The sequence below is a fragment of the Panthera tigris genome, chromosome F3 (genome assembly GCF_018350195.1).
Source record: "Panthera tigris isolate Pti1 chromosome F3, P.tigris_Pti1_mat1.1, whole genome shotgun sequence".
Lineage (NCBI taxonomy): Eukaryota > Metazoa > Chordata > Mammalia > Carnivora > Felidae > Panthera > Panthera tigris.
In genome coordinates, this window is record NC_056678.1 from 41,950,171 (window position 1) to 41,963,015 (window position 12,845).

Sequence of the window (12,845 nt, forward strand, 5' to 3'; positions counted from 1 at the left end):
GCCAATTCCAAGTAATTCTTCTTTTCGTTCTAGCGCATTCCCTGAAGCCCGTTGTTAGGTAACATTTGATTAACCTGGCTTGATTTATTGCAGGTACTTCCCCTGGAGACCGGATTGAAGCTAATTTCCCTAAAGAACTACCACTCATTCTTCATTAATTGGAGTCTTATCTGTACTTTAATTGTGAAGGCTAAGCATTTAGGTTAAGAAAGACCCAGTGCATTGATGACAATTGCTCATTCTGTGCAAATAACGAGTGAGGCTGGCTTCCATTTGGTCATGTCTGCTATTCACACCTGTGAGATTCCAGCAGCTCGTTTCTCTTTCTCCGGTGGAAGGGTTAAGGACTTAAAGACTGAAGAAGAAATAAGTAGACAATGGCCACCACCCCTGACAACATTCAGGAACTATTAACCCTGATGGCTTTTGCTGAGGACTGTTCATTCTTACCAGGTCATGAACGTGAACCTCAGTTTCCAACTGACATGATAGGTAAAGAAGAATAAACTTACCAAATACGTGCAGCCACTCCAGAGCCTATCAGCTCTGTAGAGATGAGCCCCCTTCTTCATGGCCACCCCAAGCCCCCAGTGAGAAGCAAGTCAACTGAAGGTGGTGGGATCGTATCCATTTGGGAGCTTGGGAGGTGCCAGGGGCAGAGGAAATGAACTCGAGGGGAGCAGATCCCCCTTGAATGTGTAGCTCAGCATTTTCAGTGGTTCGTAAGGGAGTGAATGTAAATTTGAGAACCAAGGTGTGGCAATCAGGCTTGTGGCTCTCCTCATCTCCAAGGGCGGTGAGTCAGAGGGAACTAAGAGCCTTAGAAATGACATCGGTATTCCTCTCCGGCCCTTTCAAGGTGGTACGACTATAAACACAGTGACACAACTCAAGAAGAAAATCCCACAGTGGGGCAGATTAGGCCAGTTTGTGACTCTCAGTTGGCCCGGCCCTGACTGGTTGTTTGGGACAGATACACCCCGAGTGGGGGGCTGCTCCCTTCTGCACCCTCACCTCGGTCTGTGAGCCTGCTCTGAGGTTTCCTTCTTCTCTTCCTTAGGCAGAGTTTCTGGAGAAACTCTGGGAGCCAAGAGTTGACCGCCCTCTTCAGGAGCAAGTCAGGAGGGGCAGATGTGGGGGAGATGGCCCAGCTGAACCCAGGGGTACACTGCAGAATGGGTCACAGAGCCTGGTAGGTAAAACAGGGTTACGTCCATTGTCAAGGGCCCTGAAGAATTGGGTGGGGGCTACAGTGTACCACGCTGTGAATCCCCAGGCTTCTGTAATGATTCTGAAATTTATAATTTGCAATACACCAGACAAGTTTAGCCTCAAGCAGTTGGAATTAATCAAAATTTTAGTAGATGTTCACGAGCCATTCAGATTCTAGCTCCTGCTATCTCCCCAGCTAGTCCTTATGTAATTTCTGTCCAGAATCTTCTCTATTCTCCACCCACCTTCTCCCCTCAGCTGGCAGTTGGAAGATAGCATCCCATATGAAGAAAACCCCAGCTTCTCTTCCTGTGATTGTTGGTGAGGCCCTCCCCTCGCCCCCAGCGGAACTGCCGTCATCCTCTGAGCTGTGGGCATGGGCCAGAATCCTCTTTGGCCTGGAGGAACGGAAGGGTTTGGTAAGGGGACATGCTAGTTGGCCTGCCTGCGAGGAAGTGGCAGTGTCTGACCCCAATCATGCTGATTTAATCCCCTCCCACTTTCCTGCAGGGCTCCTGGTAATGTCGCACCAGAGGAGAGGCAGGGAGCAGGGAGAGGGGAAAACCTGCAAATTCCCACCCTACCACCCTGCCTGCAGGCTGTGGGATGAGTGCTGGGCACAGAGCATGTTCATTAGTTGGGATGGACCCCTTGGGGTTTGAGATGGAGCACACAGACCGTTGCGGTGTCCGTGCGTAAGAAAGAGTGACACAGAATGTTTGCCAGGGTTTCCTCCTTGTCCCACAAGGTGTTTGTGGATCTGGCTCTCACCCAGCCTGTGGACCACACCCCGCTCCCTTCAGAATGGTAAAAAGAGTGGGGCTCCCAGTACCTGGTGACCAGCAGCAAGGTAGTGCCCCAGCTGCTTTTGGAGCCCCATCAGCTCCGATCCTTAGCAGGCCTGCCCCCTGAGGTGTGTCTGCACCACTGGAGGGGGAGGGGCAGGAGCGGCGGGCACCCCCTCCCTCCACATCATCACAGACATTCTTCTAGCACCCAGTCTTTATTCGTTTTTTAAAAAAGAAATCCAAATAAGTTAGCAAAAAAAAAAAAAAATACAAAACAATGGCAAAACCACACAATGCTTAGTTAAGAAAAGAAGTCACCCCCAAGAGCCCCTGCCCCCCTCCCTGCCTGTCCCTGGCCACTTGTGCACAGGAGACCTTGGTCAGATGGCGGCTTTACAAACAACACAAAACATAAAACCACTGGAAGGTTCCCAATATTCACTGCAAAAGCTTGGCCCCCCAGGGACTTGGGAACAGAGGATTGCTCCTCTCCCTTTCCTCTCCCTCGATTCAGGGCAGGCCCAGCCCAGCCCCTGGCATCAGGAAAAGACAAGAACAGAAGATGTACACAGCCTGTCCTGGTCAGGACACTGTCATCGTCTCTCAGACCGTTTCTTTTGAGGGGGTGGAATTGGAGGCTGCACTATGAACAAAGGGAAGCTCCTGAGTTTGCCCCGAGACAGGGCATACACGAGGGGCACTCTGGTCCCCTGCTCTATTTCCCGGGAAACGGCATGCTCCTTGCTGTAAGGAGTCAGCTACACGAGAGCATCCGTTCCCTCTCTGGGTGGCGAGTTAACCTTACATGGATGAGGAAGGGGATAGGCTGGCATTTGATAGCCCCAGCACTGGCCCTCTGGCATCAGGACAGCCTGGCTGAGGAAGCCCCTGCTGCGGGGGCGGTGGCATCTGTGGCCAGCGTGGGGGCTCTCATGGACGCCCGGCCTGGCAGACAATCTCAGTTGGGCATGGTTTCATCTGGGAAGGCCACAGAGACGTCTTCCACTGTGATGCTGTCCACAATGGAGGTGAGAGAGTGCAGGTTGTGGGCGTCCGTGGGGTCGGCCGTGAGCAGGTGATCTGTAAGGAGAAGGGGGGAGGATGTCACCTGTGTGATGAAGGGGGTTTCAAGACCCAGGACAGGGAACAAGGTCTTTGGGGGTGGCACAGGTTTCCCAGGACAGATGAGTGCGCAAAACTCAAGAATCCTACCCGCTAGCCCATGCCTTTCCCAGTGCCAAGCATATGTGTGTGTGTGTGTGCATGTGTGTGTGCACGCGTGTGCATGTGTGTGTGAACACTGAACGCATGTGCCTTCTCTCTGAGCTCCCCTAGTGGGGTTAGGATTTGAAAGCAGCTACTCTGAGATGGAGCCAGGACGGTGTATCCTGGGAGACTGGAACTGTCCTTTGCTGGCCCAGTTCTGCAGCACTGACTCGGCACTTCCCAGGGACCCCTGGGGCAGGGACATTCCCCTCTCCGTGGAGAAGGTCAGGCACCAGGCTTTGGTCAGGGAGCTGCAGGAGGCCTAGACCACTCCTTAGCTGGTCAAGGTCTCAGGGAGGCACAGGGCCTCGCGGCCCACCATTTGGAACCCCGGGTTCAGCAGTTCCCTGGAGAAGCCGAAGGCAAGAGGACTGGAGCAAGAAGCAAGGTAAAAGGAGACAACTGGGCCTAGAGATGGGCTGATGGGGTCAAGCCAAGGTTATGAGGGTCCGGGTCTCACTTACCCCCTGTGTTGGGACCAAACTCCAATGTGCTGCCCCACTCTGGACTGCAGGAGGCGCTGTGGGAGCTGCATTCACTGGGCACCTGCAAGACGGGGTGAAGAAGGCCCAAGGTCAGAGCACAGCCATTCTTGATGGTGTCTCTCTGTCCAGTTCCAATGGGCAAAAGCTCCCCTTGTGGGGCTGGAGGGTGGGCCACAGGCTGTAGCCCTCCAGCCCGGGGCACCCCTGGCCTCAGGATCTTCCCCATCAGCAACTTTCATGCCCCCGCTCCCTGCCTGACCACAGAGCCCCTACTTCCAGGCCTTTCTTGTCCTCCATTCTGGGTGGCGATTCTGTCCTCACAGGACAGCCGGTTTAAAAGGGTTCCTGGTTTTCCTGACCTTACGATAAGGGTGAAGGATAAGGTGAAGGAAGCAGGTGCAGGCCCGCTGGGGTTCTTGAGAGACCCTGGGTAGGTGTTGCCTCTGCTCAGCCACACTCAAGATGGGGTGGTGGGGCAAAGCGACGCTTGGCCTTGCCTTTTGGACCCCATCCCTAGGCGCTGGGATTAATTCTCACTCCCACCCAGGCTGACTCTGGACTTGCTCTTGGATCCGCCCGTCCTTCTGTTCTCTGCCACCCCCCTCCACCTCTGCTTCTCCCTGTGGCCTTTAGCTTGGCCTGAAAGGGCAGAGGGACACAGGAGGTCAACTTGACCGCCCAGCTGTGAGGAAGGAGGGGGTCCTGCAGCCCCCAAGACCCCACCTGCTCCAACCCTCTGACTGAACCCCACACTAGGGTCCCGAAGCCGTCCAGGGGCCTCCTATGCCCCCTCCCCCTGGGGCGGCTGGTGGGGGGGACGCTCACTTACCCCTGGCTGCGGCCCGCCCCCGCCCCGGTACCGGAGGTCACGCTCTTCCTGGTTGAGGGAGCTGAGCAGGGCCTGTAGGCGCTCGATGTACTGGATGGCGCTGCGTAGGATCTCCACCTTGGGCAGCCGCTGGTTGGGGTTGAGCAGGGTGCTCCTCTTCAGAGCCTCAAAGGCCTCATTCACCTTCTTGAGCCTGCGCTTCTCCCTCAGTGTGGCCGCACGCCGCCGGTCCACGGACACCGACTTCCTCTTACACACCTTGCAGGCCCACGGCAGGCACTGGCCCAGGCAGTGCTCGGGGGTCCCTAGCCCCTTGTCTTCGAGGGGCCCTCGGGCCTCAGGGCTCAGGCTGAGCTCAGTCCGCTCGTAGCCTGGCGGCTCGAAGGCCTGGAGGTGGACGGGCAGGTAGTTCTCCCCGTCATAGAAGTGGGGTTCCTGGTAGAAGTAGGGGGATGTCTCATATAGCTCCATGGGGTCGGAAGAGACTTGTTCCTGCCACTGGCCCCCAAGCTCCTGCAGCCCCTCACGCCAACTGCTGGGTGCCATTTAAACCCTCCCCGCTGGCATGGAACCAGAGATAAATATAGCCAATGCCGCAGAAACCTGAGCCCCCCCTAAGCTGTCGCTGCACATCAAGACGTTTACAGTGGATTAGATGTGATTCCCCTTCCCTCTCCCCCCAGCCCCCACCCCACCCAGCCCGCTTGCCCCAGCCTGGGCCGGCTCCTGTGCACGGGGAGGGAGGCCGTCGGTGTAATTTGATTAGTTTTCATTTCTCAGCAGCCCCCGTGGGGCAGGGGAGGTGGGGGAGGACACACATTCTCCTCTCATCTGCTCCTTTCAATTACTCCTAGCCGGGCGGCCTGCCTGCTGTCTCCTTGCTAGTCTCAAAGATGTGTGTGTGTGTGTGTGGGGGGGGGGGTTGTTGAGGGGAGGGAACAAGGAAAGGCAGGGTTCAGGCTGGAAGAGGCCGTAAGAAATCAAAGTATCCATCCCCCGGCTTCCTGACAGCACCTTAACCAGGCTCCATCAGTCAGAAGCATGAGACTGCTTCAAATTTGGGGCATGTGTGTGGGCTCAGTGTCCAGGGGTAAGAAGGATTGAAACCTGGAGGGTCAAATGGCTTCAACTTCTGGGTGTTCAAAGCAGCCTTGACATCTTATGTCGCTTAGGTCTCCTGTGATGGGGGAAATTGAGGCGAGAGGAATTTTTTTGGTCTTTTTGGCAGGGGTCAGTAGAGGTTTTCCTTTTAACTCAGTTGGTCAGGGGCAGAGCAAGAATTAGAACTAATAGGCTACACCTTTCCCTCCGTGGCAAGGTCAAGATCTATTAAACCCTTGGTCTCTTCCCTCTCTCTCCCTCTGGATCGTTTATCTGTCCTTCTGTGTCGCCTCTTCAACTCTGTTTCCTGCCCCCTTGGGACCCCAAGCTTTTCCTGAGTGGGTGGAGTGGGAGGGAGAGAAAGCAGAACCCTCCAGACTCACTTTGACTCTCCCTTCTCCTTGACCACCTGGCTCGGTTGTTCCGCATCTTCCTGTCTAAGCCATCAGTTTTACACGTAGCATGTAGGTCTCAAATGTCAGGGGGAGGAGGGACTACTTAACCTTCCAGCTTCTCAGTCCATGGTCACCCCTCAGCAGAGTTTGGGGCCTGAGAGGACCAATGCTCCCAATGCTGTGGGCAGGCCTGAGAGACCAGCAGAGAACAAGCTCAGTCTTCGGGCTGAGGGGTTGGTCACAGGGAAGCCCTAGGCAGGGTCTCTGCCCTTGAGGACCTTACCATTCGTAGACCCCTGTGGTCGTCTAGTTCCACCCAACCCATGATGCCTCAGTCCCCTTCACAGGTGGCCATTGTCCAGCTGCTACTGACCTCACAAGGCAACCCATCCCACTGAGGTGCAGCTCTGGCCACAGGGAGGCCTTCTGGGTTTTGAACTGCCATCGGTTCCCTCTTTCATTCTTTGGTCCCCATTTTTCCTCTAGGAACCCGTGGACTAAGTCTGATCCATCCTCCACTTGACATTTGAGATTGGTGTTATAAGTTTCAGTCAGTGGCAAGGACAGTAAAAGGAGGAAGTATGGTGCTGGGACTCAGAGAGGGTTTCTCAGGGGAGGTGAGATCCAGCTGGAGCTTGACGGACCTGGATGTCCTGTCGCTCGTGGTCTATGGTGAGGAGCCGGGAAAATGCCGGTGTCTGTCTGGGGTAGGGAACAGAGATGAGGAGGGGTCGTAGCTAGACAAGAAAAAACCCCACACATGTTGAGGAAAGCAATGGGGTCTTACCTGGGTTCTTGGCCTTACCAGTGTGGCAGCCTGGGGGCTATGGGTTCTAAACCCTGCTTTTGACCCCGACCAGCTGGGTTGAGGAAGAATTGCTATTTCTAACCCACATCCTTCCAAGCAAAGAAAAACCTGGCCTCAGTTTACACTCCAGTCCCATGAGCCTTGGGAAAAGAAGGATGTGGAAGTTACCGTGGAGACCAAAAAATTGCATCATTTTGTCCTTTTGGGATCCAATCTGCCTAGCCCCTAAACAGTGTGTTCTCGTCCTCTAAAAATGGAAGCAGGAGAGCTGGGCTTGTTCTGATTTCCAGGATCTTACTATCTGGTTGGCAAACATGGACACTGAAACGTGAATGTTAAATTACAATGTGAGAGAGAGCTATTTTAATTCAGCAGTAAACACAGGGGCCGTGATCGATTGCCAGTGAGTGGGCTCATCAACTGAGTGTTTCAGGAGTTTATAGAAAGTCAGAATCACCAAGTCTGGGTCTCTGTGGAAGGCTTGAGGAGGAGGAGGGTTTGTGCTGGGTCTTGGGGAACAGGTGAGAATTAAATGAGAAGAGAGGAAGGGGGCACTGGGTGGAGGGTTTGTATGGCACGCGGGGTCCAGTAAGTGGGCGATTGGACAAGTGTGTAGAGATGAGAGAGGCCCAGCTGAGCGTGGAGGGACTTGAAAGCTGAGGCAAAGGGACCACATAGAAAACCATGGCAGTAACCCAGGAGTGGGGTGCTGGAGGCCTGAGCAATCCACTCAGGCAGGAGGATGGATTCCACCAGGAGAGGATGCATGTTTCGGCTGGCCAAGGGGTGTGTGTGTGTGTGTGTGTGTGTGTGTGTGTGTATGTGAGATAGGAGGATGATGGTTGTATTAATGAAAGGGCACCCGGTACATGACAACACCCAATAAATGTTAGTCCCTTTCCTTGCTTTGTCCTGTCCTCCACTCCTGGCCTCTCTCTCTCTCTCTCTCTCTCAGCCTATTGCCTTGGCCATTATTGCCTCCAGGGGACCAGAAGAGCAGGAACGGGAGAGGGAAAACCTGGTCTCACCCCAGGTGCCTATATATTTATTCACTCAACTCTTTTGATCAAGAAACCTGTATTGCACGTCTCGCGCTGGGCATTGGGGTCACTGATGTGAAGACGATGCTGTCTTTGTGCCTGCAAATAGACACAGCTGGGTAAGATGAGCGCACAAAGTTATCTAACCAAGGTGGGAAGCGGTAGGTGGTAAAGGAGTACTATCCTGTAATCCAGAGAAAGAATTTATTAAATTCCCCCCTTCATCGGCTGAACCCGGTTCCCTAGGAGCCCACTCTGTGTCAGTCCCTGGGGCTGGGACGGGACCTGGGTGAGGGCACTGAATAGGAGCCTATGGGATTGATGGGAGTTTGGCTTTGTGCGTGTAACGTTTGCTTCTAACCAAATGTGAGGGTGGGGCTGCAGGGCTAGAGTGATCTTGTGCGTCCGGGTCTCAGTGCATCCCTGTCTGTAGTCGTGCTTGCATACGTCTGCCCAAGTAAGTGCCGAGGACCACGTCAGGGCTCAGCTGTGGGGCACAGACCCTCCCAGGCCCGAGAAGATAGGGTGGCCCAGGTATCTCTGGCCTCAAAACCCTGATGGGGGGTTGGCCCTCTATCCACCCTGCTCCTCTTTCCTAGCCGAGCTGTGGAACAGCCGCATCTAGGGGCTTGGCCTTCCTCCCCTGCACACTCACCCACCCCATGCAGACTGCCCTCTGATGGATGGGAACACATTGGTGCCAAGCACAGAACAGCCTTTGTGCTCCACCACCAGCGGTGATCCATCACCTCTAACCTGACAGCAGGGCGTCGGGCCCTAATCCCCATCCCTGCTGGCTTGGGCACTCAGGGCCCCCTGCCCCGACTGTAGCCTCCTCTAGCCGTCCCCTGCTCCCTCCGGAGGAAGCCCTTATCCCTGGTGGGGGCTCCAGGGCCAAGCTGTTTGTGTCCCCACCCTGTCTGTCTCAACTCAATTCTGTCTGTTTGCCTGCTGGGCTGATCTCATTTGCATGGTAGTGGTTGGATTTCAAAATGCCCAGAAATCCCCTTCACCTGCCTTGCGGGCCCTTCCTCCCCACTCTGCTCTACATACTCAGCCTTACTCTCTGGCTCCTAGCCTCTTCCAGTCCCTGCTGACCTCGCAGGTGGGCTGACCTGGGCTGCCATGTTGTTTGGCCAACATCAAAGCAAGTTTCCCATTCTGGAGCCTCGATTCTGGAAGTAGAGGAGCAAGAAGGAGAAGAGTCTGGAAGGGCAGGAGCCTCTGGCTTCTCCGTACAAGTCCCCCCTTTTGTTTTCTTAGCCTGGGTCTCTGGGTGTTATGGATGGGAACTAGGTAGGGCTTGGGTGGCAGAAATGTGTGTACATTTCAAGGACCTAGATGCATGCACGTGGCATCCAAATCAGCTTGATTATTGGGGGAGCAGTAGCCTTGCAAGCAGGGTGAGAACCGATCACAGAATCCTAGAATATCAGAGCTGGGAGGTAGCCTAAGGATTAGCTAGTCCACCTTCTTCCTTCTACACACTGGGAAACTGAGGCCCAGAGGTGGGGATGTGACTTGCCAAGGGTGCACAGAGCACTAGTGTCAGAAGTGTGAAGGGGGCCTGATCTTAGGCCTTGGGGCTGAATCCCAGTGCCTCGTCTCCCTCCCTGAGCCTGACAGGTGAGGAACATGCTTCAAGTGAGTACCTGCTTTCCGGGTAGGAGGCAGTGAAGGGACCGGAGCTGCTTTAGGCTTCGAATGGAGAGTCAGGGAGATGTGGAGAGATGAACAGAAGATAGGAGAGACGGGTGAGAGACACTAGGCTGGAGAGACCGAAGGAAGCCTGAGGGTTTGAGACAAAAGGAGAGGTCTCGAGGCAGATGGGAGCCCCAGCTGAGGGGTGAGGGGTGTCGGGGGTGGGGGGGCGCTAGGCCTCCGGAGGCCACACATTGTTTCCATTGAGGACTGAGCATCAGATAACCACTGGGAAATCCGTCCCTGCCTGGAATCTGGAGCTCAGAGCCAGGCTCATTCATCAAGAATCTCTGGCCTTGGGGTGGGGGAAGGTGTGGGCCTGGAGGCGGAAGGGAATGGGTCCCCAGGGAGTGGGGGTCACGGAGAGGTGATTGGTGGACACAAAGCACAGAGCTAGGTTTAAAAATAACCAGACCAGATTTCAGCAGAGTGTGTGCCAGTGTGAACCTGGGCGCCTTTGGAAATACGGCTGAGGATTTCTTATGCGTATTCCGTGTTCCTGTGTGAGCTGGGCCTTAGCTCTGGATTAAGACAAATACTGTGAGGAAACGAAGGGCATGTGGAAGAAGGAACCCCGGATAAGGAGTCGGGGCACGTTGGTGTTGTTTCTCCTCTCTGGGTCTCATTTTCCCTGTTTGCAAGTCAAGATGCTGATATGAATGACCCAAGTAGCCCTTTGAGAGATAACATTCTTTTTCTGACTCAGCACGTGGGTCTGGAGGAAGTGCTCATAGGGTCAGAGTCGGACTGTTTGGAGACTCGTTTGAAGCGGGCCTGGCCCTAAAGAATGGACCTGTAGGATCGGAGGGGGCAGGTTTCTTTGGATGTTTTGTCCTTTTCCCATCTCCACTTCTGCTCCCATACTCAGTCTCACTGAAGTGCAACCAGATGGTTCTCGGGACTCATTTCGGCCCACCTAGAACCGCCGCCTGGCATGTATTTGTCATACTCGCCCCCGGACTTAGCCCCCCACCCGGTCCCCTTCCTTTCTAACCCCACCCCATTCTGTCTTCCTTGTGGATTCAGAAGCTTCTGCCCTCACTGTGGGTTCAGAAGCTGCCCCACCCCCTTCCACTCCATAGACAGCTTCTATTTCTGCCTCTTTGACAAGTTGTGACATATTTGGGAGCAGCTGCTGCCTGGGTGGAGATGCCTTTGCTTTTCTTCTGGCTCTGTCTTCTCCTCCCCAATACCTCTCCCAACAGCCACCCCTTCCCAGAATGTGCTAGAAGACCCTCCCTGCATTCCCCTCTCTGGAACTCAGACATCCAGCTTTTCCTAGGTTTCCGCAGGAGTGGCCCAGGCTCTAGACTGATAGAAAGGGAGTCTTCTGGGATAGAAAAGTCAGGTGGCTGGGTGTCGGGGATAGGATCTCTTCTGCCAAGTCCCAAGCTGTGTGGTTTGAGGCAAGTCTCTTCCCTGCCCTGGGCTTCATTTTTCTATCTTTTAAGATGGGGGCCATGAATAATGTCTTCCCTGCCAACAGCAAGTTGTTTTGCCACCTGTTAACTGTGGAGACTTGGGAACTCTCCCCGTCGTATTGATCCCATTACTCTTGTCTTCTCTGAAGATTTTATTTCAATGTGACCCACAAACAGAAATCAGTCAATTGAAATAGATTCAGGAATGATAGGGAAGATAGAATTAGCAGGCAGGGCCATTAAAAGAGCTATTATAGATATGCTCAATATGTTTAAGGATTTAAAGAAAAACATGAACATAATGAAGAGAGAATTAGAAGATATAAAAAAGGATTATAGTTCCACTGGATAGGATTATATATTAGTCTGCTTTGTTGCCATGACAAAATAGACAGGAGGGCTTAAACAGCAGACATTTATTTTCTCACAGTTCTGAAGGCTGCAAGTCTGAGGTCAGGGTACCGACCAGCACAGTTGGGTTCTGGTGAGAGCTCTCTTCTTGGCTTGGAAATGGCTGCCTTCTTTCTGTGTGTTCACATGGCCTTTCTTCAGTGCATGTGTACACACACAGAGAGAGATGTCAAGCTCTTTTTATAAGAGCTCCTAATCTCATCAGACCAGGCTCTCACCCTCATGACCTAATTGCCTCCCCAAAGCCCCATCTCCAAATACCACCACACTGGGGGCAAGGACTTCAATATATGAATTTTGGTGGGAATACAAACATTCAGTCCATTGCATATCAATAACAGATTAGACACTGCAGAAAAAAGTTCACTGAATCTGAATACAAAGCAATAGAAATATCTAGAATGAAACACAGAGAAAATAACATGAACCACATTTCACTGACCTGTGGGAAAACATCAAGTGGACTAACATATATGTAATTCAAGTCCCAGAAAGGGGCAGAAAAATGTTGGAAGAAATAATGGCTATACATCTCCAAATTTGGGGCACCTGGGTAGCTCAGTTGGTTAAGCACCCAACTCTTGATCTCAGCCCAGGTCTTGATCTCATAGCTGTGAGTTCAAGCCCTGCATTGGGCTAGGCGTGGAGCCTACTTAAAAAGAGATTTCCAGGGGCGCCTGGGTGGCTCAGTTGGTTAAGCATCCGACTTTGGCTCAGGTCATGATCTCATGATTTGTGAGTTTGAGCCCCACATCGGGCTCTGTGCTGACAGCTCAGAGCCTGGAGCCTGCTTTGGATTCTGTCTCCTTCTCTCTCTGACCCTCCCCCTGTGTACTCTGTTTCTCTGTCTCTCAAAAAAAAAAAAGAGATTTCCAAATTTGATGAAAACTATAAACTCATAAATATAAATCATTTAATAACCCCCCCAAGAATAAAAACAAAAAACCACACCAAGGCATATCATAATCCAATTTCCAAAAACCAGTGGTAAAGAGAAAAATTTAAAAGCAGCCAGAGAAAAAGTGGCATGCTATATATAGGGGAACCAAGTTAAAAAAAAAAAAAGTACTGATTTATCATCAGATACTATGAAGACCAGAAGACAATAGAACAACCTCTTTAAAGTGCTAAAAGAAAAACTATAAACCAAGACTTCTATATCCAACAAAAATATCTTTCAAGAATGAAGGTGAAGTAAAGACTTTTTCAGACAGGGAATAGCTAGCAGAGTTTATCACCAGGAGATAGTCACTATAATAAATGTGAAAGGAAGTTCTTTAGGCAGAAGGAAAACAATACAAGATGGAAACTTGAATCCGCATAAAGGAATGAAGAGTATCAGAAGTGCTGGACATGTGGGTAATAGAAAAAGGATTCCAAATACCCCC

The 12,845-nt window shown here is 52.6% G+C and overlaps 1 protein-coding gene across 1 annotated transcript; it reads right to left on the reverse strand.

Annotated features, from left to right (window-relative positions):
• Positions 1–2,271: 2,271 nt before the first annotated feature.
• On the reverse strand, positions 2,272–5,066 carry MYOG (myogenin). Its single transcript, XM_007086478.3, has 3 exons — positions 4,581–5,066; positions 3,731–3,812; positions 2,272–3,080 (listed from the first exon to the last, which is right to left on the reverse strand). Exons 1-3 carry the CDS (start codon positions 5,049–5,051, stop codon positions 2,959–2,961), a joined length of 675 nt encoding a protein of 224 aa, XP_007086540.2. The 5' UTR covers positions 5,052–5,066; the 3' UTR covers positions 2,272–2,958.
• Between the last annotated feature and the right edge of the window lie 7,779 nt (positions 5,067–12,845).